General features: G+C 45.1%; 1 protein-coding gene across 3 annotated transcripts in view; it reads left to right on the top strand.

Annotated features, from left to right (window-relative positions):
- Positions 1–26,632, top strand: part of TTC23 (tetratricopeptide repeat domain 23) — a 116,532-nt gene that overhangs the window by 81,324 nt on the left and 8,576 nt on the right. For all 3 annotated transcript variants that reach the window (XM_025392971.1, XM_025392973.1, XM_025392972.1), the window contains 2 exons: positions 9,751–9,878; positions 15,310–15,459. In XM_025392971.1, coding sequence (XP_025248756.1) covers positions 9,751–9,878; positions 15,310–15,459 — 278 coding nt within the window. The remainder of the gene's footprint in view (positions 1–9,750; positions 9,879–15,309; positions 15,460–26,632) is intronic.

Raw genomic sequence — 26,632 nt, 5'->3', positions numbered from 1 at the left:
CAGGATATCCCTTGTCCTCTGGAGGCAGAGGTTGCAAATGGCCGAAAATTGACCCCCGGCCCCCCCCCGGGCGAAAAAAGGGAAACCAAGCAAAAAAAAAAAAAAAAAAAAAAAAAAAGATGAAGAGACTCAGGAGCAAGCAAGAATCATAATAATGACAGCAACAATGACAGTAACAACCATAGCAGCAGCACTTGGGCGCCTCTTGTATACAGGTGCTGGTACTTCCACAGACATGCTCATTGAATCCTTTTAACAACCCTTGGAGGCAGGACAGGACCTTCCATTTTACAGATGAGTTCACACTGCCACCTCTTCGTACCAGAAAGTACCATGAATCCGAGGGACCTACTGTTTCTACTCTTTGCTCTACCCTAAAAGGACCAAGTCCCCATCAGTCTGTATGGTGCTCCTAGGCAGGCCCTTGTCAGATTCAGTACTTATCAACCAGAAGACACTTGAACTGTTTATCACCCTGATGCTGTTAGGAAAAAAGCTTACTGAGGCCTTAAAGGTGAGTAAATGCTAAATGAGGAGCCAGGGCAGAGAAGCAGTGAGCTAGAAATAAATGCTGATTGTCCTGCAGCAACATGAAGTCCTGAAACAGGTGCAAAAAGAAGCATAAACCTTTGCCCCTAAGGCCTCAAACAAATCACCTAAATGGGCAAATCAGAAACAAAAAAAGCAAGAACTCTCAAACTATTCCTACTCCATGAACATAGTTTAAAAACTGCTGCCATTGAAATCTTTGCACCCATAGTGGCAGATGTGGGAAAGGCTGGAAAAGAGCTCACCAGGCCAGCACGTGTTGCACGTGTGGGGAATCAGCTTCCCTCTAGAAGCAGAAATGCAACAGGCACCACCCAGCCAGGGGCTGCAGCAGGAGCACGGGTGGGTACATTCCCACTGTCTTTTATGTCACCTCTCTGCTGTCCCCTCACGTGGCCATTGCCCCCACAGCAGGAATGAAAGAAATCCACTGCGGCCTAGGTTTCTCCAGGCCTCTGCTGCCTCCACCAGGGAGAAATAAGAGAAGGCAATTTGCAACTTATCTTTGTGTAACAACTAAGGGGCAACCAAATCCCTTACAGCTCTCAACAGCACAGGACTTTCTGACCTGGACGTTGGTCACTTCTAATTCAGAAGTCCTGGCTGGATCCCAGGAGCAAATCTGCACGTTCCACCCAGCACCAAGGGGGAATCTTAGCTCTGCTCTCCTGTGCTTAAACCTGTTTGTACTGAGTACAAAGACTTTTGGGGGGTTGGTTTTGGTTTTGATTTCTGAAGAAAATAATTATTAATGAGAAAAATTTCTCCTTTGAGGATTCTCTGTAGCCTGCCTGCTTGCGTGCGGAATGCCCATTGAAGGCATTGCCCTCTAACTAACAAAACGCCAATGGCCAAGGAGCAAGTGTTTCAGTCTCGACGCACAAGCTAATCCTTTTGCTCTGTGCCTTCCCTGTATTCCTTATGCAGACAAAACTGCCCAAGAAGTCACGAAGGCTTGTGATTGCATAAAGATTCCCAATTCAGGCTCCTGGAATGTCACGAACCTGAGCCTGGCCAGCTTCCCAGAGCAGCCATAGACAAACTTGGTATTAACAGCTTTCCCAACCCTGCTAAGTGTTCAAGGCATTGGCTTTGTGTTTATAACTCATCTCCTAAAGGATATTAAAATGAAATGGTTCAAAGCCAAGAACATTTCAGCATCAGCCTTTGAGAGGCAGAGTCTGCTGAGTGCAGACGGCCTTGTTTGGAAGTAGCCCCATCTGCGGCCTGGGCTCTTGCAGGCTGGGGAGTTCTGCAGTGTCCAGTGACAGCAGATGGAATGGGCTCTGTCCGGTTAGAGCTTAGGGGGAAGGGGCTGACTAAGTGGATTCCTAAGATATAATTTCCTATGCACGAATATGTATATCCCACCCGCCCCCACTGGTCCTAGCCTTTAGCCACATTTTACACAGTAGACTGGAAAAATGTCAGTATCAGGAGCTGGGCACTGCATCTAACCCAGGTCTCCTCCTTTTTACCTTACACGACCCTCCCTTTTCTCAGCTCTTCCCCTGTGGCCTGCCTTCTTAGCTTGCCCAGTGCTGGGCCCTCCCGCCTCGCTGCTCACTGGATTACTGATGCTCCTTGGGCCCCGTGTATTCCAGAGAGACCAGAAATCAGGGACCCCCGGTGTACACAGGCCCTAGGTCTTGTGGGCCCCTGACAGGTAACATGGACACCTGGGAGCAGCCACAGTGAGGTGTCCTTTACCTTCCCATGCTCTTCTTAGCTGTCCCTGCTGCCTCTCATGATGCCTCCAACCTGAGCCTCCAAGCGGGGCCTGGTGGTACAGTCAAGTGAGAGTAAGCCATGGCTGGCCACGCCCCAGCTGCCTCTCTCCCTTCAGACTTCCCACTCCTCTGGGCCCCTGTGCGCTCTGAGAGAAACTTCCTCTATTGCTTCTCAGGGCCCATTTGTTTTTACAAAATGCCCAACCAGCCTGAGTTTGGCCTTGCCTTTGAGCTCCCCAAGCAGCACATGTGGCATCCATCCCTGCTCTGTGCCCCACAGGGAGCGAGGGAGAAAGGGGAAGTGAGGGTGCAGTGGAGTAAGGCCGAGGCCCAGAGAAGGAAAGAGATGCCCCGTACTCTGTTTTCACTGGCATCAGGAGGATCCCTTCTCAGAAACTTCTGGAAGTCACTCTAGAGTAGTCACATCTAGGGGATTAGGGTCCAGGGTCACTCAGCAAGTTAGAGGCCAAGCAAGGCCTAGAATGGACCCCGGGTGCCACCCACTTACCACACTCCAGACCCGGAGAGGGAGTTGCCCCACCCCTACCCCCAACCCCACCCCCGCTGAGGGTGCAGGGCTCTGAGCAGCCCTAAAGGACAGGCAGGTATGGGCTACAGGGCTTGGCAGCCCTTGGGGCCAGCGGAGGAGGAGAAGAGGAGGCCTGTTCCCCACCCAGGTTTATGCTATTGGCCCCTCTAGCTAGGGTAGAGCTGAAACCTCATCAAGCTTGCTCACCAGCTGCTGTCCCTTCATTGTGTCTGAGAGCAAAGCCTGTCCCTTCATTTCTCTCCTGGGGAGGCTGAAGTGCATGAGCAACATGGTGACCACATTCCTGAGGTTCGGGTTTTTCACTTCTGGGCTGCTTTGTAATTTGTGTTCAGAACTTCTTAGGGAAGCCTATGTAACTTCTACCCCGACTCAGCTTCAAAAAGGATTTTTAAGACAGCTGACGGAAAATGCATCTACATCACCAAGACAAGTGACAGGAACTTGAGGTTGCTGGAAGCCTTCACTACATGGTGGCCCCAAGTTATGGTGGCGGAGGGGGCTGGTCACTTTCCTGGTGGTGAGGACACTTAAGGCAGGCAGATCCCAATGGTGACCAGGCCGTGTGTGGGCACGCTGCATATTTATACCCTGCGAGCCGCACGTGGTCTGCTGCCATTGGATCACTTCACTTTATGGATGCACACCTGTCCCTAGAGATGGCCACAGACTTCCTCGTATCACACAGCTAGTGAGCAGCAGCCCTGAAGCCATGTCACAGGCCCCTGTCTATGGCACTGTGAAAGTGTTCCTCATGAAGAGGGTCTCCTGTGGGGACCGCTGAAGGCTCTGGGGTGAGGAAAGAGTCTCTTCCAGGCTTTGTGTGTTCTCAGGCTTCCCGTGTGGCCTCCACAGGCTAGCAGCCTCGAACAGCAGCCCCCAGCAGGGTCTAAGTAGCTTCAATGTGTTCGTTTCCTGGGTGAGGGAGCTCTTCTGGGTTAGCGCCAGGCTAAGATTTGGGACTTTCCATTTTTAAACTCCCTGGGGTCCTTAAAGCCTTTACGGTTGGTACAGAGTAGGGACTATTTCCTAAGACTGCTACAAAAGACAATCGTCACATTGTACACAGAGGCTTCCCTCTTAATGAAAACTGTCCTTACTGTTCCAACTCCTGCCTTAGGACAGCCACAGGGAAATGAACGCAGGGTTACTGGAATTTATTTTAATTAAAAGCCTCCTGGCCTCCCCGGCAGTGGGCAACATTGCAGCCCTGCATTCCTCTTGCTCTTGGGATGAAGCCTTGTTTTCTGTTGCCTGTATATGAACATCTCTACACAGAATCTTTCAGGGTCTTTTGGAATGACGTGGCTCCAAGTCCTCAGACAGAGCCATCTGCAGAGACGTCAAACCACCCTGCCCACCGAGCCACACCTTCTCCCTGCTGTAACTCACCGCCAACCTAAACATTCTGTTAGAGTGGAAATAGAAGATTCACGGCCTTGGAACACCTGTGCCATTAGGGCTCAGATTTACAGGCTAAGTCATGCTCCTGTGTTTTAGAAAATGACCTCAGCTTCTGCCCAGGCCTTCGGCATCAGATTGCAGAGGATTCTAGAAGTGGTTTTTAAAGGTAGGGATGGACTTGCGTGAGAGTGCTGAAACTGCTGGCTCTTTGTGAACCCACACCCTGTTTCAGGGCACAAGGTTCAGGCCGGGAGGTGGCAGCCACTTTAAGGGGCTATGACTTCCTATCCCTCTGGAAATCCTGTTGTCACTTGTCCCAGGTGGAGATAGACTGGGATGTCCATTGCCAGGAGAATAAACTGCTTCTCAGGAAGTGACCCCTTTGCTGTAGTTGTAGGACTCAATTTGCCCTCCCCTAAAAGACTGCTTATGTGGATTTAGTTCTCAAAGTTAATTTGGAGGTGAGGGGGTTGGGGGAAATAAGTCAGGATCTTGCTATAAAGGAGCTTTCTTGTATCCCAGATAAAGATAAAAGTGGTTTGAAATCTATAGACAGGGAGGGTGCCCACGTGGATGCACTAGACCTTCCTCTGTTCCTCAGCTCTAGACCATTTTAATATACAGGGGTCCTAACCTGAGTTCACAGATGCCTCATGTGTCGTTGGCTTGCATGTGACAACATCTGTTTGGGAACCCTCTATCTGGCCTTATCCCCCTGTGACTAGAGACCTACCAGGAACAAAAATGGGAAAAGCACAAAACCTTAGAAAAGCTAAGGATTTGACGGAAGAGAGCAGCGACTTGAGGAGGCGGTCCCCAGAGGGCAGATTCCCAGGCAGGGCCCATCTCTGTCTGCCCACCACAACGCCTGGCCTTCTGTCACTTCAGCAGCCACATTGCCTTCACATAAGGAATACACTCCTTCCGCACTCTCCTCTCTTCGTTCCTCCCTTGCACCCATTCCCTCTTCCGGAGGTCCACATACACTAACAAGCATCCTCTTTGGAAAATATGACTGGGCATCCCTAAGTCTGAGGTTAGGAGCCATTTGCGCATTAGTTGGAATTGAACCCCGCAGCATCCTCCCTCGAAGCTTCTCTGTGAGCTGAGCTGCACTGAGGGACAGGAGCATGCCATTCTCGGGTTGAGAGGACCAGCCCAAATGGGCTGTTAGGGGAAGGAATACTGGGAGGTGGGAGAACATTACAAATAAAAGGGCTTAATATATGTGAGGTGCGGCTGTGTCCACCTGTGCCAGGGAGACCAGCTCCTACCCTAGGAGAGGGCAGGGAAGTGCTTCCTAGCCCTTTTGGCCTCTGCCTTTCCCTGAGCATGGCAATGCTGCTTCGGCCAAAGCCCAGAGTCTGAAACTCAGTGCACAAATTGCCCCATGCCTTATACATCTGCAGGTCTTCACGGTAAGGGCCCATCTTTAGGGACAAGGCTGAGATGCAGAAAGATCTTTACTTTTAAAAAGAATTACTCAGCTACATTCTTTAGTTAACTCTCAATTAGCCAGAAAATTAAAATACCAAAAGAGTACTCCACTCCTGAATATCTTCATTCATTTTAGTCATGAATGTTCATCTCTGTAATGCTTTTATAATCAACAAAATTAATGCCACTTCATCCTCAACATTTGCTGTCATTAGATTATCAAAGTAGCCAAAGTTAATACTCAGTTTGCACATTAAATCTGTAACGTTTTCTCGCATGGGTCAGCTATGAGGAAGAGATGTAACATTTTCCATGTGGTAGATTTTCTCCCACCAAGACAAAAACTTCTGAGTAGTGCTCCAGAAATGCATCTGCTGGTGGCTGGGGACAGGCCCCATTGAAAGAGAGGGTTACAGGGATCCAGTTCAATTGATTTCTGCCTAACTGCAGACCCCAGGGCCAGCTGGCACTGAGTGCAATTCCTGCTCCTGTCTGGCAACTGTCTAAAATCTACATGGAGTAAATCTTGCAGATGAACATAACTTGTTTCAGACCTAAGCTATCTTTAGGTTGACTACATTTGGTAGACATATTTCCCAAATGTTTACGTCTCTCCTTTCTAACACAGATCCTATGGAATACAATTAGATCATTTCTTAAGACCCACGATTCTCATTGTAAATTTCAGGCATGTTCTCAGAGCTCTTGAGGTGTACAGGGCTGTTTATCTGCAAAGGATGCTAGACTTCTGTGTCTTTTGATCGCTCTGTGTGTTTTCATGTTTCTCTCCTCTCACTGTCCATTTCTGCCACTTGCTGCTTCCAGTCTGCCTGCTATTTCAGCCCAGTACGGACACCCATAGCCACAATTATCAAAACTGTCCCTAAAATTAAAATCATCAACATTTATTGAGCACCAGCCATAGGTCAGTCCTGTTATCATTTGTTCGTGTGCATTAATCTGTTTACTTCTTACACCTCCTTATAAGGGAGTTATTAATATAATGGTCCCCCTTTTCCAGATGGGGAACCTGAGACACACAGCAAGGCACACAGCTATAAGGGGTAGAGCCAGAACCTGGGCCCAGATAACGCAAGCCCAGAGCCTGCTCTCCTTGCCACTCATCCTGCTGCCTCCAAGAAGCAGCACACTTTACAGGGGCTAATTGGATTTTTGATCCTCATGTGTTCTAGAGAGCTGTACCTGAAGACCATGGAGGCCACTTTGGAAGCACCTGACATTACCGTCACAGAATGAGAAAAATAAATCCAAATCAATTCACTGGAAAAGATAATGAAACAGATAAAACACTAGCTGGCCTAATCAAGAAAACAGAGAGAAAGTACAAATACAAAACTAGAAATGATAGAAAGGAATAACCAAATATTGAGGAAATTTCTAAAAGCAGAAGATAATGGTTTGTACAGTGCATAATAAATATGATATTTCCAAGTAGAAATGTCAAGTAGACCACTGTATATATGGCTCATAATCTTCCCCAACAGACTTTATGTGCTTGTCATGTGTCACCATTAAGCTATCTTCAACAGGTGCTTCTATGGGAGTCCTGTGTCTCCCAGGGGAGGAAGCCGTCACATTTTCCTCTACTAGGGTAGGGGCAGCAAACTTATGCACATGGGCCAAATTTGCTCACCACCTGTTTTTGTAAATAAAGTTTTATTGGAACATGGTTATTCTCATTCATTTATATATTGTCTATGGCTGCTTTCATGCTACAACAGTAGAGTTGAATAGCAACAATGGGGATCATATGGCCTGCAAAGCCTAAAATATTTACCATCCTGTCCTTTACAGAATAAGTTTGCCAAACCCTGTGCTAGAGCCCTGTGATTTTTCCAGTTTCAGACTAGTTTCTGTGCTGGTTTCTTGGTTCAGGATTTCCAGACCAAGTAGGTGGTACACATTCAGACTGCATATATGCTTATTTCAGGTATTCTTTTTCTAGTCAGAGCCTCTGGGTAGACACCCTTAAGTCCACACCTGGAACAAGTGCAATTGTTCTTATCTTCATTTTAGAGATTCCTGGCTTAGTCTGTTTGGGAAACTATAACAAAACACAATAGACTAAGTGGCTTATAAACCACAGAAGTTTTTTTCTCACAGTTCTGAAGTCTGGAAATTCCCAGATCAAGGCTCTGGTAGATTTGGTGCCTGGTGACCTGCTTCCTGGTTCATAGACAGCTGTCTTTTCACTGTGTCCTCACAGGGTGGAAGGAGTGAGGAAACTCTCTGATGTGTCTTTTATAAGGACACTAATCCCATTCATGAGGGTGCCATCCTCATGACTTAATTACCTCTGAAAGGCCTTACCTCTGAATATCATCACCGTGGGGGTTAGATTTCAACACGTGAATTCGAGGGGGATAAACATTCAGACCATAGCACTGCCTGTATTCATTTTATTTCGTGCATAACAAATTTGTTTACCATTTATTACCTCGCAGTTCTGTCGGTTGGAAGTCTGGTGTGGTAAGGCTTGCTTCTCTGCTAAGGCTGAAATTGCTTTGTTGGCCAGCTCCACTCTCAACTGGAGGTTGGGGTCCTTTCTGAAGCTCGTTCCTGTTATGAGCACAGTTCAGTTCCTTGCAGCTGCAGGACTATAGCCCCTGTTTTCTGGAGAGCTGGTGGCCAGTGACCCCTCTCACCTCCCATAGGCTGCTCTTGCTCAGGTCCTTCCACCATATCCCTCTCCATCTCAGCAGCAGGCACAATCCTTCTCATCAAATCTCTGTCATGCTTTCCATAAATATGACTTCCTTTTCTGCTACCAGCCAGAGAAAACTCTCTGCTTTTAAAGGGCTGCTGTGATTAAGTCTGGCCCAGGGGATAATCTGTTTTTGTTTTTGTTTTTGTTTTCTTTTGAGACAGGGTCTTGGCTCTGTTACCCAGGCTGGAGTACAGTGGTGTGATCACAGCTCACTGAAACCTCAACCTCCTGGGCTCAAACAATCCTCCCACTTCAGCCTCCCAAGTAGCTGGGATGACACGTGCACATCACCACATCTGGCTAATTTTTTTGTATTGTTTATTTTTTGTTTCACCATGTTGCCCAAGCTGGTCTTCCAGGCTCAAGCGATCCTCCCACCTTGGCCTCCCAAAGTGCTGGAATTACAGGTGTGAGCCACTACCACCGGCCATAATCTCACTTTCTTAAAGTCAGCTGTACCCTATAACATAAGCTCATCTCAGGAGAACTATATCTTCATACTCACAAGTTCCATCCATAACCACAGGGGAGGGACTACACAAGAGCAAGGGTCACAGGTCACCTTAGACTTCTGGGGGCCACACCAGCTTTTTGCAGGGAGTTCTCTTCAGCTTTCCACCACAAATGATCCTTAGGCTTCATCCCTAGTCCTGCTCAGACTTAGAAAGCCCCAGTATTAGTAGATGGACCTTTTTTCTAATATGCTCATGGGCCATTCAACCTCAGCTCCCACTCGCTTCTCTGGCTTTTAGTTCTGTCATCATTTTCCATACCTGAGGTTTTCTATTTCTTGCATTCAAGATTGGCATGCATTTAAAAATATGTGTGTTGTATTATAACCTGTATGTTGAAGTATTTGGAATGATTGGGGTTTTGAATGATTTCTTCCCTCAGCAGCATGTCAGCAAGATTTTTCATGTTTTAGAAATACATACCAAAATTACCCTCCAAATACATCAAAATAAGTGAACTTTCAGAGTCTTACCCTCAGTAAAGTTATAGTTACCCTAAAACTAAGGTTATAGGAAGAATTGATGGTTGATCAACCTGAAAACTCACCAGTGTGTTCAGATGAAGGGCATAGTTTCTTCTTTTGCAGTAACTTTTCTTTATGTATCACCAGGAAAGCTAGATGTATGAAAATCAAGGAAAGTAGATTACGGTATCTTTCCAGACCTAAATTCTTTCTAATGAAACAGGCAGATTAATGGGCAAAGGACAGTCTTAACTGTTTTTTTTTTTCTTGTCCCAATACCTCTTTTCAAATAGCTCAACATTGCTAACAGTATATTTATTCTGTTTCCATTTCAAATCTGTGAGCAGTTTTCAAAGTTATAATAAATGCTTTTCTTCAGATGTAGCTGAGCAGTATTTTCAAGAGAGCATGGCTCATCTTAAGGATTCTGAAGGGATGGGAAGAACCAAATTTCTTTCAATTCAAGATGAATTTTGCCATTTTCTACAAATGACTGGACAAAAAGAGGTAAGTGAGTTTGGATCACAATTGTCTAGTTATTCACAGTTGATATCCAAAGGGCTACTCCTTTACTCTGCAAGCATCCATTAAGCACCTATTGTGTGCAAAGCATGTGCCAGTCTCTAGAGGGACACATAAATAAGGCTAGGGCTCCTTTCGGGCAGCTTCCAGAGATACTTGCTCTTAGAAGCTAGGAGACTTCATGAGAATATAGATTGTCATGCCCACCTACAAAAGATCCTAAAGAAATAGTGGACAGGCCCTGCTTATTGAAGCCCTGCAGATCTGGCTGGAATAGTGTGGCAGTTAGTGTGTCTAATCCCTCTCTCCTCAGTTTGGGTCATGAATGGAATTTGCGTATCTAAGGAAAACTATACAGTGCAGAAGTTACAGCTCAGTTGTTTAGTATTGATTCATACAAGCATGATTTACATGGCTTATAAAAATAGAACAAATCCCAGACCTTATATTCATTGGCAATTAAACCCTTGGGAACGTATTCCTTGCAAAGCCTAGCATACCGTGGCTATATTCTTTTGTGTGTGTGTGTGTGTGTGTGTGTGTGTGTGTATACATATTAATACATATATATATATCTCCAATCGCCGACAGATACTGAGGAACAATTATATATATATGTGTGCATATATATGTATATATGTATGTGTGCATATATGCCCACACCCTCTTCTCAGAGCACCTAAGTCATGTTTACTCTTCACTCCTCTCTGTTAAGCTTTTCTTTTTTTTTGAGACAGAGTCTCGCTCTGTCACCCAAGCTGGAGTGCAGTGGTGCAATGTCAGCTCACTGCAACCTCCGCCTCCCGAGTTCAAGCAGTTCGCTGCCTCAGCCTCCTGAGTAGCTGGGATTACAGGCCCCCGCCACCACACCCAGCTAATTTTTTTGTATTTTTAGTAGAGATGGGGCTCTACTAAAGAGCTAGTTTGCTAAAATCTTTTAGTCAGACGGGGCTCACCATTTGGCCAGGCTGGTCTTGAACTCCTGACCTCGTGATCCACCCGTCTCAGCCTCCCAAAGTGCTGGGATTACAAGTGTGAGCCACTGTGCCCAGCCTCTGTTAAGCTTTTCCTATCAGAGGTTAATGCCATCTCAGTTTCCTAGAAAACCATACATGCATACATATATACACATATGTGTACACAGTACATATATGTGTACACACACACACACACATATCTATATACATAGTTGTTCCTCAGTATCTGTGGGGGATTGGTTCCAGAACCCCCAAGGATACCAAACTCCAAGGATGCTCAAGTCCTTGTACAAAATGGTGTCATATTTGTATGTAACTTAGACATAGCCTCCTGAATACTTTATATCATCTCTAGATTGCTTATAATACCTAATACAATGTAAATGCTATGGTAGCAGTTGTTACACTCTATTTTTTATTTGTATTGTTTTTATTGTTGTATTGTTATTTTTGTTTTTTTCCCATATAATTTGTGATCTATGGATATGGAGGGCTCGCTGTATATTTTTTTCAACTCTATCATGGCAAATCTTGGAAATGAAAAACTTTATTTCCCTTGCCATCTGTAGACCTCCTCCCCCACAGCTCTTTTCTCATCCTTAATCCCCCCACTACCCCCACCTTCTCTCAGTTAGGGAACATGGGCTTTTACATAGATATACACATGTTTCTCGGGCCAAAGTAGGGCCACAATCAACATGACAAATGGGAGTTTTCTTGGTCACCCAACCCCAGGGAGAGAAATGCCTTCCAGGGGCATCATATTCCCTCCCCATCTCCCCTCACATCTCTAGAATACTTAAGGGGAGTGCTCAGGTCAGAATAATGGGGCATCCATTGTTTTCCATCTTTAGTCCTGCCACTCATCATCTCTTGCCTGGACCGCTCTAACAAGTTCCTGTCTCTCAGCTGCTTTTTCCATGCTTGCCCTCTTCTAATCCACTCAGAATAAGGAAGCCATGGTGATGTTTCCAAAAAGCAGATCTGACCAGTGAACACTAATTTGTAAAAGCCAGTCCACTGGCTCCCCGATGCCCTCAGGATAAACCAGAATCCTGACATGGCCCACAGTATTGTCCACAACCTGGACTCCACTGACATTTCCAGGCTCATTTTTGCCTCCTCTCCCCGATCCATGTTCCTGCCACACTGGCCTTTTCTAATTCCCACTTCCAGGCAGTGCCAGCTTCTGTTTCCTCCTCCTGGAAGGCCCTTCCTCATTGATCTCCAGGCCAATGCTAACCCATTCTTCATTTCTTATCAGCTTCTCTGATTCCTCTCCCCCAGGCTTCATTTAGACGCTCCCCATTGTTCTTCCTTACAGAATCCATTTGATGTCATCAAATATTTGTAAGTATATATTCACGTGGATATTTAACATCTATCTTGCAACTAGACTGAACCTGTGAAAGCAGAGACCCTCTTGCCTGTGGTGAGGAGTGATGAGCAGAGAGGTGGATGCATGTTTGGCCACGGGCCAGCTGGCTGTTCTGACTCCCATGGGCCATGCATCAGTTCGTCTGTACTGTCTGGCTTCCCACCATAGTGTCTTGCGGAGTCAGCCAATGCTCACTGTCAGTGATGCTATGCCTCACTGCCCTTGCCCAGGTCACCCAGATCAGTATTGATCAAAAGATGCATCTCACTCTCCTAAGCTGCCCTCAAAGAGTTTAGCAAACTGGCTCTTTTCATTCTAGGGCCACTACCAGCCCATCCAGTGCCCTTATGATAATAGAAAAAGCTGCCCCTTCCTCAGGTAGATACCGCCCATGTTGGAGGGGACCAGAGGCTGGATTTCAGCCCTCCCCATGCTCTGGCCAGGCACCCCTGTGTGTGGCACCCCCTGCCCAGCCAAACATGGCCAACAAGGGCCGGGCCCAAGGACAGTCCTGGAGCCAAGAATGGGGCTGTGCTCAGGCCATCCCAGATGTTCCCACAGCACATGGCCATTGGCACTGTGGAACATGATCTTTGGGGGCCAAAATGCCTTTTAAGGTAAAATGTAAGTGAAGGTCACTCTGCCACAGGGTAAGCTACTTTACGAGGGTTTGTCTTCTAGTTATGCCACTCTTTTGCTCAAGAATCTTCTCTGACTTCCTCAGCCTGGTCATGCACTGGCTGTCAACAGGCCATGTGCTCCTCCTATGCTCCCAGTTGCCCATACCCTCTTCTCAGCCCACCTAAGTCCTCTTTACTCTTCACTCCTCTCCATTAAGCTTTTCCTAGCAGAGGTTGATGCCATCTCAGTTTCCTAGAAATCCGTGCCGTTTAACTTCCTTCACATCTACCCCATTTCCCCAGTCAGGCTGTAGACAGTAGCCAAAGCTTCATTTGAGAAAGGGAGTCTCCCTGGGTCTTCTCCCCATCACTGGCTCCTCTAAATCTGACAGTCAATTCCCACAGAAATATTACCAAACCCAACACTCTCATCAGTCTAAGTCCTTGCTCTCAGAAGTTGGGAGATGTGATGGGCTTTACCCTCAGGCAAGTCTAGATTTAAATGCTAGTCCTTCATGTACCTCAGTGGGGCCTCACTGGTGAGTTACACAATCACTCTGCCTCTACAGGGATTCCTCTTTCACCTGAGAAATTGATTTCTGCCTCATCAGCACCTGTAATGGGGTTCCCCTACCCCAGCCCTAGCCCCTGACTTGTATTATTGCCAACAAAAGGATTAAAGGCCCTCCTTGTCCTTCTGTTTGTGGAGCACTTTCAGGACACCTTTGGGGCTGTGTCATGAGGAAGCTCCCATGGTCCATGCTGTATTTGGCAGTCAAATTCAGCATCCATGCTCTGCAGCTGATGTCGTGCCTTCATGTGGAAGATTGTGGAAGAATTTCTGGAGAAAGTATGGAGGATTGACATACTTTAACAGGGTTTTCCCCCGCATATTTTGGTGTCTGAAGAAGCTAGTATCAGGAAATACTGTGTCCTGACCAATTCATATTTTTTATTCCATGTTAGTATAAATAAATTGGATAAACCAAACAAAATGTCACAACATGTTGGAATGTTTACTTTCAGTTTCCTAAACGATTTCCTATGAGAATAGTAAAGCCTGGAGTGTGTTCAGGATGTTCTATACATAGATAATTTGCCCAGGAATGCTGTATTTTCACTTCTGTAAGAATGGCATTGTGGACAGAGGGAGAAAAGCATGGGACTAAAGTGTATGAAAATTAGGCTGGGCATTGTGGCTCGTGCCTGTAATCCTAGCACTTTGGGAGGCCAAGGTGGGCGGATCACTTGAGGTCAGGAGTTCAAGACCAGTCTGGCCAACATGGTGAAACCCTGTCTCTACTAAAAATACAAAAATTAGCCAGGTATGGTGGTGGGCGCCTGTAATCCCAGCTACTTGGGAGGCTGAGGCAGGAAAATCGCTTGAACCGGTGGGAGGTGGAGGTTGCAGGGAGCTGGGATCATGCCACCGCACTTCAGCCTGGGAGACAAAGAGAGACTCTGTCTAAAAAAACAAAAAAAAACAAAAAAGAAACCTCCAGATTTCCACCTGCTGTTGTAAAATGGAAGATCTGCTGAGATGGATTTAAAAAAAAAAAAAAAGTATGAAAATTGCTGGCTGGATTCAGATCCTAGCACCAACATAGCTGAGCCCTCTGACTCTGAGCAGATTTCTTAACTGCTCTGTGCCTGTTTCCTCCTCTGCCTAATGAGGATTAAAATTTTACCCATCTAAAGAAGACAGCAAAAATTAAATGAGATCACACACAATTGTGTGTGTTCAGCACAATTACTGACATGTGAGGACTGATCCATGTGAGCTTTTGTTCTTACTACTCAACTGAAATGGATTCCTGTAATGGCTGAGTGGGTTTATTTTGCCAGGTGTCCTTTACCTGGTTTATTTTGCCAGGTGTCCTCTCTCTTCATAGTTTACATCTTTCCTCACATTTGTGTTGTTTCCTGACTCCTGTTCAACCAGAGGTGATATGATTTGGCTGTTTCCCCACCCAAATCTCATCTTGAATTGTAGTTCCTATAATACCCATGTGTCATGGTAGGGACCTGTGGGAGGTGATTGAACCATGGGTGTGGTTACCCCCATGCTGTTCTTGTGATAGTGACTGAATTCTCACAAGATCTGATGGTTTTATAAGGGGCTTTCCCTGCTTTGTTCAGCACTTCTGTCTCCTGCTGCCCTATGAAAGAGGTGCCCTCTGTCATGATTATAAGTTTTTTGAGGCCTCCCCACCCATGAGGAACTGTGAGTCAATTAAACTTCTTGGCTTTATAAATTACCCAGTCTCAGGTATCTCTTCATAGCAGCATGAGAATGGACTAATACAAGAGGAGAATAGGCTCAGCTCATGAGACTACCACACCCATGTGAAAATATACAAGTTATGTAATTTTCTTAAGAGGCACTGATCTTAATCAGCCTTTGAACTTGTTAACCAGATAGCTTTCTGTTCCTTTCACAGAGAGCAACCTCGATCCTGAGAGAGTCCCTGGAAGCCAAAGTGGGAGTATTTGGCGATTTCAGTCCCGAGGTGGCAGAGACATACCGGCTCCTGGGAGGAGCAGACCTGGTGCAGGGGAACCACAGTGAGGCCCACAAGAAACTGAAGAAGGTAAAGCTGGAACCAGTACGAACACAAGAGTAGGCTCTCCCTCCCCTCTCCAAGGTCAATTTCTCTCCCTCGTGGTGGTTCTTTTAAATGAAACTTTAGAAGTGGCTTGTTTAGATAGGATGACATCACTTTTGTGGTAGATCTAAGCTAATACTTTTTGGGTAAAAGACATAGTAAGCCTCTTAGACATATATGTTTTTTAAATGAATTATCAATTATTTTTACTACGCAAATATTTTTAATTTTTTACATAGTATAATTTATCAGTCCTTTATGTTTGTGGTGCTCTCTCTATATACTGAGTTTATAGAGGAATTCTCTTACATATTCTTCAATTGTCATTCTTCTTTTTCTTCTTTTAAATTTGGAGTTTATTTGTGTGGATGGCACGAGGAATGGATCTAATCTTACCCTTTTTCCAAATGGCCACCCAGTTGTCCAGCACCATTTAATTAGAGAGCCCGTCTATGCTCCAGTGACTTCAGATAACACCTTCATCATATACTGATTTTCCTTATGGACTTAAGTCTATTTCTAGATTTCTCTTCTTTTCCACTAGTCTTTCTGTTTATTCATGTGTCAATATTTCACAGTTTTTTACAGAATGATTTAATATGTGATAGGAGTAGACAACGCTTATGGCTTTTCTTTTGCTAGAATATCAGGTGTTCTAGCTATTCTTCCATGTTTTTTTTTTCTACATGAAGTTTTGTATCAATTTGTCTAACTCCGTAAAGAGCTTGCTGGTATTTTTATTGCATTACTTATAAATAAATCTTGTGAAAATTAACAACTTTGTGATATTGAGTTCTTCTATCCAAGAACAAGGGGTATCTTTCCATTTCTTCATGCCTACTTTTATATCTTTCAGGCACATCCAAAAGTGTTCTTCATATGGGTTTTGTATATCTCTTATTAAGTTTAATTCTAACCATTTGATCTTCCTTATTACTATTATAAATGGAGATTTATCTACTGTTATATCTTTTGATTTTTTTTTTTACATACTAACCCAGTTGGTTTCTCTGTAAATTTTATATCCTGCTAATTGCTTCTTTTATTGCTTGAGTTAATTCAATCATTGATTCTCCCAGGTTTTGGGGGTATTCTATTACATCATCTGCAAATAGACTTAGTTTTACTTTATGCTTTCCAGTTCTTATGCCTCCAATTTATTTCGTTTGTCTAATTGCATTGGCTTATACCTCCAATATAATAACAAACAGCAGTGGAGATAATGAGCATCCTTGCCATGTTCCTGATCTTAGTGTAAATGCCTCCAGTGATTCTTCATTTAATAGATGCTGGTTTTAGAACTAAGGTTTATATATTTTATCATGTTAAGAGAGTATCCATCAATTTATATTTTCATGAGTGCTTTTTTAATTAGAACTAAATGTTGAATATTACCAAAGGCTTTTTCAGCATCAGTGGAGATTATCAGATGGTTCTTCTTAGATCATTTAAATAAATCACAATAAATAAATTTATTTCACACTACCAGAGATTGGGTAATTTATAAAGAAAATAAATGTATTTATTATAATTCTGGAGCCTGGGAAGTCCAAGATCCAGGGGCTGACATTTGGCAGGGGCCTTCCTGCTGCATAATCGCTTGGCAGAAAGTGAAAGGAAATGAGAGAGAGAAAGGGAGAGAAAAGGAGGCCAAACTCAGCCGTTCATAATGAAACCACTCCCAAGATAACAGCATTAATCTGCGCATGAGGGCAGAGTCCTAATGGCCTAATCCCCTCTCATTAGGCTCCACCTCTCAACAGTGTTGCATTTTGGATTAAGTTTCCAACACATGCATTTTGGGAGGCACATTCAAACCATAGCAGATGTTGATTCTATATGCTAACATTTATTGTAGGATTTTTCTGCCAATATTTGTATGTATTATTTGTTTAAGGATCAATGTTATATTTGCTTATAAAAATAATTTGGAAGTTTACCTTATTTTTCATGCACTGAAAGAATTTATGTAGCATTGAAACTCTGTAGTCTTTGGAGGTTTGTGTCTTCTGTGACATCCTTTAGGCCTGGTGCTTCTTTTGTAGGGAAATTCCTTGATAATTTTTTCTATTTCTTTTACAAAAAGTGGTCCGTTGAAGCTTTCTGTCCCTAATGGGGTCATTTTGGCAAACTGTATTTTTCTAGATAATTATCCATTTCACTTACATTTTCAGATTTATTTGCATGGAGATTTGAAAAGTGGTCTCATGAATTTTAAAACTTTCTACTTTTTAACAGTTATTTTCCCATTATAATTTCTTAGTTTTATATTTGGGTTTTCTCCCTTTTTCCTTGACTTAGTTTGTCTATTTTGTTAATTTTTTCAAAGAGCCAGGACTTTAATCCCATAAATCCTATTCTCTATTTCCTTAATTTCTGATTTTATCTTTACTATTTCTGTCCTTGTACCTTATTTTGTTTTGCTCTGTTAAAATTGTTTTTCTGGGTTTATGAGTTGGGAATTTAATTCATTTATTTTCATTTTATTAATCTAAGTGTTTATGAATATGAAATTTTCTTTTATTCTAAATGTATCTCATAAGTTACATCATATGCTTTCATTACATTCATTAGTTTCAAAATGGGGAAAACCTGGGAAACCCTAAGTAACATAATTAATCAAACCAAAAGAATTAACTAGTTCTGAGGGGTTATCCTATAAATCAAGTATTTTTCTCTTATGATTTTTCTGATTCTGCTGCAAAAGACACTAGATTTGGTAACATGTATGACACCTATTTGTTGGTGAGGTGATACATATCTTTTATCAGTTAGTTAGCAAATAGTTACTTGGCACCTTCAATAGGCCAGTCACTGTGCTAGCCAGACCTGAGGGAAAACAGTGACCAAGACGAATATGATCCTTGTCTTTGTGAGTCCCCAGTCTAGCCAGGAAGAAATATATTAGATCAATCATTTTTAATACTTTAAACATTACCCATATGCCAAAGACATTTTGGTGAGGGAGAGGTGAGACGGAAGCTGAGGGTGGCAGATGCCCTGCATTTCCCCATCTGTCACCTCCATATAATAAGAGCCAATGCTGGCCAGGCACGGTGGCTCATGCCTATAATCCTAGAACTTTGGGAGGCCGAGGCAGGCAGACCACTTGAGACCAGGAGTTCGAGACCAACTTGGCCAACACAGCGAAACCCTGTCTCTACTAAAAATACAAATAATTAGCTGGGCATGGTGGCACACTCCTGTAATCCCAGCTACTCAGGAGTCTGAGGTGGGAGAATTGCTTGAACCTAGGAGGTGGAGGTTGTAGAGAGCCGAGATCATGCCACTGCACTCCACCCTGAGTGACAGAGTGAGACCCTGTGAAAAAAGAGCCAGTGCTTTTTGAGTGATTGTTACACCAGTGGCACCGTGTTAAGCAATTCGTGTACATTAACTCATTTAACTCCTACAGTAACCCTAAGAGTTGGTGTATTAGGCCATTCTTGCATTGCTATAAAGAAATACCCGAGGCCAGACGTGGTGATTCATGCTTGTAATCCCAGCACTTTGGAGGCCGAGCTGGGCAGACCACCTAAGTTAGAGACCAGCCTGGCCAACATGGCAAAACCCCGTCTCTACTAAAAATACAAAAATTAGCTGCTGATGCACACCTGTAATCCCAGCTATGTAGGGAGGCTGAGGCAGGAGAATCGCTTGAATTCAGGAGGCAGAGGTTGCAGTGAGCCAAGATCATGCCACTGCACTCCAGCCTGGGGCACAGAGCAAGAAAGACTCAAAAGAAAAAGCAAAAAAATAGTAATACTTGAGACGGAGTAATTTATAAAGAAAAGAGGTTTAATTGGACTACGGTTCTGCAGGCTGTACAAGCATGATGCTGGTATCTGCTCAGCTTCTGGGAAGGCCTCAGGGAGCTTGTACTTATGGCAGAAGGCAAAGTGGGAGAAGGCACGTCACATGGGGAAAGCAGGAGCAAGAGAGAGAGAATGGGGTAGTGCCACATACTTTTAAACAGACAGCTGTCATGAGAACTCACTCACTATCATGAGGACAGCACTAAGAGGATAGTGCTAAAACATTCATGAGAAATCCCCACCCACAGGATCCAATCACCTCCCACCCGGCCCCACCTCCAATATTTGGGATTATAATTCAACATGAGATTTGGGTGGGGACAAATATACAAACTATATCACTTGGGTACCTCTACTCTGTATTTTATCAAGAGGGAAGCTGAAGCTGAGAGAGAAGTGTCTTGGCCTTGATCATGTGGCTCAGAGTTGTTGGAGTGGAGATTTTTTGTATTTTTAGTAGAGACAGGGTTTCGCCGTGTTGGCCAGGTGGTTGGTATCGCACAGTCTATACTACAGGGTCATTTATTTCACATCTTGGAATTCCAAGTAAGACTTGTTTTTGAACAAGGGGTCCCTGGGCTTAAAAAATGTTTGGAAGCAAATGGCACGGTGGGGAGAATGCCAAGATCGGAACAGTAGGAGTCTTTGGGTTGTCACTGACAGAATACAATTGAAACTAGCTCAGGTATAAAGGAGCATCTATTGTCTTGTGGTTTCCAAATAAGGGCCGACAGCCAGTGATTAGCCGGCAGGATGCAGCTAAGCCTCAGCCAGACTCTCATGCCAGGAAGGCGCTCTCTGTCCAGGACTTCTCCTTGCTCCTCTCTGCACATCTTCCTCCTCTCTCATGGCAGTGTCTTCCCTCAAGGTGAAGATCAAGGCTGGCAACACTCCATAGTTTTACTTTCTGTCCCTGTGCCTTTTCTTGTCTCAGCTTGAAAGACCTCAAAGACCTCAGGGAAAGACTGACAGGCCTGGCTTGAATCCAGGGCCCACCCCTGGCTCAGTCAGCCAAGGCCAGGAGAGTGGTAAGCTATAAAAACATAGTACTTCCAAGGTAACTGGGTGGCCTGGGGTGGAGGTGGCACAGGAAACACTATCCTATAGTCAGAAGACCTGGGCCAGGGTTGCCAGCGTCCCTCCCTGTTTTTGGCACATGTGCAATGAATACAATAGGAATGAAGTGGCCCCTTTCCTTAAAAATGTCCCAGACCAGTGAGGGAGTTATAGACCGTAACCTCCCAAGTGTATTACATGCTCAGTTCCATGCAGCAGGTCCATACTGGGATCTACGGGAGTGAAGAGATTTAGGGAAAGTGTCCAGATAAGTAGTCCTGAAAAAGAGTATAGGCTAAGAGAAACAGGAATTCCCAGACTGGGAAGTGGGATGGAAGAAGGGTGCTCAGAGGCAGGACACCAAAGTACATCCAAGGAACAAAAAGCAGTTGGAGCTGGCTGGCTGTGGGGTTGCTGGTGGGAGAGGTGCAGGGCAAATCCTTGAGACCAGGTTTGCCAGGTGAAGGGGCCGAGACCTGATCCTTTAAGCAAGGGTCCCAAACTATGGCCCACAGGCCAAATGCAGCCTTCCACCTGCTTTTGTGTGGCCCTCAAGTTAAACATTTTTTACACATGATCATTTGCAACCCATTTGATGATGGAGGACACCTTTGAACTTCAAGTAAGTGAATAGTTATCTTCCTCCCAAAATGAATCTATTTTTCTCATTAGTAGAACTATAGAACTATATTGCAAAAAAAAAATGCTCATTATTATATCTTGAATTTCATGAAAAGAAATTTTGTAGAAATTTGTCTTCTGTCTTGTTATGTAAGTGCTGCACCTACCTAATAGCCTCAACTTTGTCTCTTGGACTATTACGTCTACAATATTTACCATATGGCCCTTTGCAGAAAATTTTTCTGAGCCTTGCTCTAAGCAGCTGGGAATGCTGCTTACAGGGAATGCTAAGCAGGGCACAATCAATGGGTCTAGAGTTGTCCTTTGGAATTTTTTTTAATCACTATGAGGATAGTGTTGAGGATGGAATGGAGTGGACCAAGAGTGGAGACAAGAGGACTCAGTTTTCTTTGTCCTCCTTCCATCCCACAGTTTTAGGGATCAAATGAGATGAACTGAGTGAGGCTGTTCTAATGAGCACCAGACACTGCCTGTGTGCAGGCCATGCAGGCCACTGGGAAGCTGTTCCAACCATCAGCACCTCTGCAGGAGAGAGGAAAACGCAGAGCCAAGGCGCTGCCTGCCACTGGGAATACCTGCTTTCCTTCCCGCTCCTCACTTCTCCCCTGAAGAAGGTAGATAACATCTAGAAAAACTCTTCCTAGGGTTCAGCCCAGCCACTGCACCCCAGGCAGGGGAAGGACCTCAGAATAGAGGAGGGTGGCAAATGATAACAGAGATACACAGAAACTTGAGCAGGGCTGAGCAGGACCACACAGACCTTTACACTGTCACTGCTGGCTCCCGGTGGGACTGAAGTGGTTTATGTGCCCCACCGCACACTCACTGCTGCCAGGTGTGGCTCATACATCATTCCTCATCTTCACAGCAACCCTGCAGGTCAAACCTGCATAGCTCTGTTAAACAGAGAAGGAGCCTGAGGCTCCCAGAAGTAAGCCAGTGGTCTGTGGGCAGGTTACGCTTATGTAAGGCCCGACTCTTTCCTCTATGCCAGTGGCTCACCAAGTATCCTTCTTGAGCCCCCTGCATCAGGGTCACCTTCTGAATCAGAGTCTCTGGGGCAGGGGCCAGGTGCTCAGGGTTCTGCATGTTGGCCAGTTTCCTAGGCAGAGGCTGAGAAACACTGCTCTGGGCCACACTGCCACCCAAGAAGCTAAAAATCAGCTCAGCTTCAAGAAACTCTCAGGGTGCATCACCCTAAAACCTGTGGTAGAAGTTGGTGGCCCCTTTTTCCTCTGATTTGGCCTTGTTTACCATCAGTCCTGAAAACAATAGCATTGGCATCTTAAAGATACCTGACCGTTTGCCAGACTCCAAGAGAAACGATGGACACTTGTATTTCTGAAGGTTGTGCACTGTGGTGCCTGCGGTTCTGATCTCCACTCCTCCACATGTACCTGTCTGAGGACAGGCTGACTGCTCTGTGAATACGAGGGTGCAGATGGGGACTTAAAACATGCTTTTCACATCTGCTGCTGACTGCAGTTTCTCAAATGCCATATTTAGCACTCGACTCTGTGAAGCCAGCAGTTCCTAAAGCTAAACACTGCCTGAGAAGTGTCTCTTGTTTTTATCACAACAACAGCTGCATCCCCTAAGTTTTCAACTCAGTAGCAGGAACCCACTGAACAGTGGCTTTTCCAGATGTACCCTCCTGTGCTGAATGGTCCAGGCATGGACCTGCAGGCATGAAAAACAAAAAACAGGAAGGCCTGGGAAACAAGGCACACAGCGGGATTAAATCACCGAAAAGGAAACCATATTATTGATCTGCCTTTTAAAGGCATCTGCCTGCAGGGGAAAATCACAGAATTCTCTTGGCTCCAGATGGAAATTTCCACAGCAAAAGTTCACCTACTTGTACAACATAGAAACCTGATTGTATTCTAGGATGGTCATCATCACCAACATTTTCATCAGGTGAAAGGCTGCAGAAAGAATTCCTGAAGGCTGCTTCATAGATCAGGAACCTCAGGAGTATGCTGAGCCCAAGAACAGTGTGAAGTCAGATTTGGGTCCAGCCTTCATCTGGCCTCTATATTAGATACTATCTTCAGCAGGGTTCAATCCACGGACTCACTACTTTAGCTGTGGGCATTAAACATTTTCATAAAAGAATGAAATAATTTTATGTGACCCCTTTCTTCAAAAAATCAAAGCCCACTAAAATGAATCTTTTTAAGAAAGGAGTTGGAACATAGTTTTTATTCAGAGGTTGTAGGCAAGAAAGCCAATGTTAAAAAGGTCTTTTTTTTTTCTTTTTCTTTTTCTTTTTTCTTTTTTTTTTTTTTTTTTTTTTGAGATGGAGTCTTATTCTGTTGCCCAGGCTGGAGTGCAGTGGCACGATCTTGGCTCACTGCAACCTCCGCCTCCCGGGTTCAAGCAATTCTCCTGCCTCAGCCTCCCGAGTAGCTTGGACTACAGGCACATGCCACCATGCCTGGCTAATTTGTGTATTTTTAATTGAGATGGGGTTTCACCATGCTGGAAAGGCTGGTCTCGAACTCCTGACCTTGTGATCTGCCTGCCTCAGCCTCCCAAAATGCTAGGCTTACAGGCGTGAGCCACCACGCCCAGCCTAGGAAGGTCTTATGTGGTCATAAGTCAAGACTGGAGAACAGGCTATGGAATCCCTGCTATATTCCAGCTATTCCTCCAAGCAGGCCAATACACACAGCCTTCCTAGGGAAGGCCATACCTTATGTTAGAATCCATTCCCTGTAATTCCATCAGTAGCCCACTTTGTCTTACTTTCCCTTTAGCATATTTGGTATTTTCCTTGTTGTCCTGGATATACCAGGAAATCCAGAGCCAAATTTGGAGTTCCCACAGAGCCACCACGCCACTCCACATTGTTTTCATGTGTAGAGCCTCATTTGTCCTTGATCCTGATTTTTCTAATCATCTTTGACCCATTGTTGGACCACAACAGCCCACCTTTTTTAAAGAGAAGGTCATAATGACATTAATTGCATATAAAAAGTCTTGTTCTTGGGTTGAGAAGTGTGCTTAAAGACTCTTCAAGCACTTGTGACTTGAAGATGTTTGTAAATCAGTTTATATGAGAATGAGAGCCAATTGTTAAAGGGGTCATGGTCATTCATTCTTATCTTGGTTAAGAGTGAATTTGGAGACCCGGCGCTATGGCTCACGCCTATAATCCCAACACTTTGGGAGGCCAAGGCGGGTGGATCACCTGTCAAGAGTCCAGGACCAGACTGGCCAACATGGTGAAACCCCATCTCTACTAAAAATACAAAAATTAGCCAGGTGTGGTGGTGGCATGCCTGTAATCCCAGCTACTCGGGAGACTGAGGCAGGAGAATTGCTTGAACCTGGGAGGCAGAGGTTGCAGTGAGCCGAGACCACACCACTGTACTCCAGCCTGGGAGACAGAGCGAGACTCCATCTCAAAAACAAAAAAGAATGAATGTGGAGCCTCCCTTGCCCACTATAGGCTGTGTGGGAATAAGAATTCCAGTTCTCCTGGCCACAGGCCTCCCCAACATCATCAGCTGCAGGGAAAAGGCACCCTCCTGAGGTTGGGCGCGCCCAGCTGTGGCACCAAGGCACAGTGCCCCTCCATGTTTGCTCTCCCTTGGAAAACACTTGATTTGTAGTGTACACAGGCTGCCCACTGACAAGGCTACATTTGCTGTGGAAAGCTCCTCAAGCATCAGAACTCTGACCATGGCTTAGTGAGTGTACAGTGCCTCAGAGGGTCATCAACTATCCCACAAGGTCTGGAGGGGTGCAGAACTGTGGGTGTGGACAGACCATCCTGGCCTGAGGCTCTCTAGCAGTTTTTCAGAGCTTCGCTGGAAACAGTGAGTTTATGGGTACATGGCCAGGGATGGAGGGAAAAGCAAAAGCTCCTGTTACATAAATCTAGTGTAACCTTAAACAAGTTGAAAGAGTAATGGTCAGGAATGGCTGGTGTGGATAGCACAGATTCAGGAGGGACTGAACCAGATCGCTGAGCTCCATGTAATAGGGAAATTTGCCAAGAGAAGGCAGTTCAGAAGGCCCAGCTTTAAGGGTCTGCATCCCTTTCCTTGGCTGGCTTAGAAATAGGCAAATCCAGCCTTTATACAAAAAGCCGGCTCCACTTGAAAAAGAAACCATAATTTCTATGTGGGTACACAGCAGGATTTCTCTCAATAGCAAGTCCTGCCAATGCATTTATTTTCTAAATATTTGTATTGCAGTTGTTGTGGAGAAGGATGATGGTACCTTGCTCCAGTACAGTGGCCAAGGGATGGAACAAAGTCGTGGGGCAGTCGAGGGATGTCGATAAGGACATAGAACCCATGGGACTTGGCAACCTAGAGGTGAGGAGTGAGGGAGACAGCAAGGATGACATCCATGCCCCCAGGGCTGGCACCCAGGACATACTCAGGGAGAGCTTTCTGAAAGAGTCTGCTCTGAGGAGCTGTGCGGGTGGCAGTGGCTGGACCTCACCCCCTTTATCCTTCATCTCCCATTTCCCTGCAAAGCCCAGCATCCCCCTTCCTACCTTCCCTGTGTTTCTCTCATGGGAGGCTCCCTACCCACCAACCAGTGCCTCAGTCCTCAGGTCATAGGATCACTGGCCCTCCAAGTAAGGGAGCTGCAGGGCTGTGTGAGAGAGACAGACAGAGACAGAGACAGAAAGATAGAGAGACAGAGACAGAGAGAGAGACATAGACCGAGAAAAAGAGGATGCAGGGGTGTGTTCTCTCAAACACACACTCGGAATTCCTTCTCCCTGTGAGCCCACCCCCACCCCCACCACCACCTCCCTCCATCCCCATCCTGCCCTGTTTGTTCTTCACCTGCTGACTCCCCAGTCCTCAGGTCTCACTCCAGTGACACCTCCTCACATAGGCCTCTGCTGGCCCAGGTACCCTGGATCGACCACCACCAACACCCCCGGTATTCATTCATAGCCCCGTCGTCTTTTTTTTTTTGTCTTTTGTAGCTCTTATCACAGATTGTTATGACATGTTTGTTTATGTATTTTAAAAATATCTGTCTCCGCCACTCCACTGGAAGCCCCCTGAGAGCAAGGCCCACTTCTGCCCATTCTCCATTCCATCTCCGAAGTAGCCACAGGGTTGGCGTGTTGCAGGTGTTCAGCAGACACCTGCTTCAGGAAGTGGCGAATGTGGACGAAGACATGCGTCCAGCCAGGACGAGGCTGGTTTCTGCGTGGCTCAGAAGAACCACCCACTACCCCAACTGTGTTTCTGCAGGGAAGGCTGTCTGATGAATTATGTTTTGGTTTACTCCTTCAATTCCCCCAAATTAGTCGTTTCTGCCTGCCTTGTAACGGTTGGTAAATGAAAGCGCACTTGTATTTCTTGAAAGATGTATCACATTTCACGCTTCCAAGGAGTAAGGCTTCCGGAGTCATCTTTTCTCTTAGTATCAGCCTTGAGAATTGACATGAAAACAGAAGCACAATTTTCAAGTTTCTGAGTAATTTCTCCCCCGTGGACATAATCTGGCATTGGATAATGTGTGTAAAGAAGAGTAGTGATTTCAGATCCTCAGCGTTAGAACATTTTTTTAAATTTACCTTTCTTTAGCTTTTTCATTTCATGTAAGTACAAAATACAAGTAATAGCTTGACAAGCCTGGCTTGGAACCTTACCAGGAATGAA

Source organism: Theropithecus gelada, chromosome 7b (assembly GCF_003255815.1).
Source record: "Theropithecus gelada isolate Dixy chromosome 7b, Tgel_1.0, whole genome shotgun sequence".
NCBI lineage: Eukaryota > Metazoa > Chordata > Mammalia > Primates > Cercopithecidae > Theropithecus > Theropithecus gelada.
Note: the sequence above shows the minus strand (reverse complement) of the source record. Positions and strands in the feature narration are given on the sequence as shown.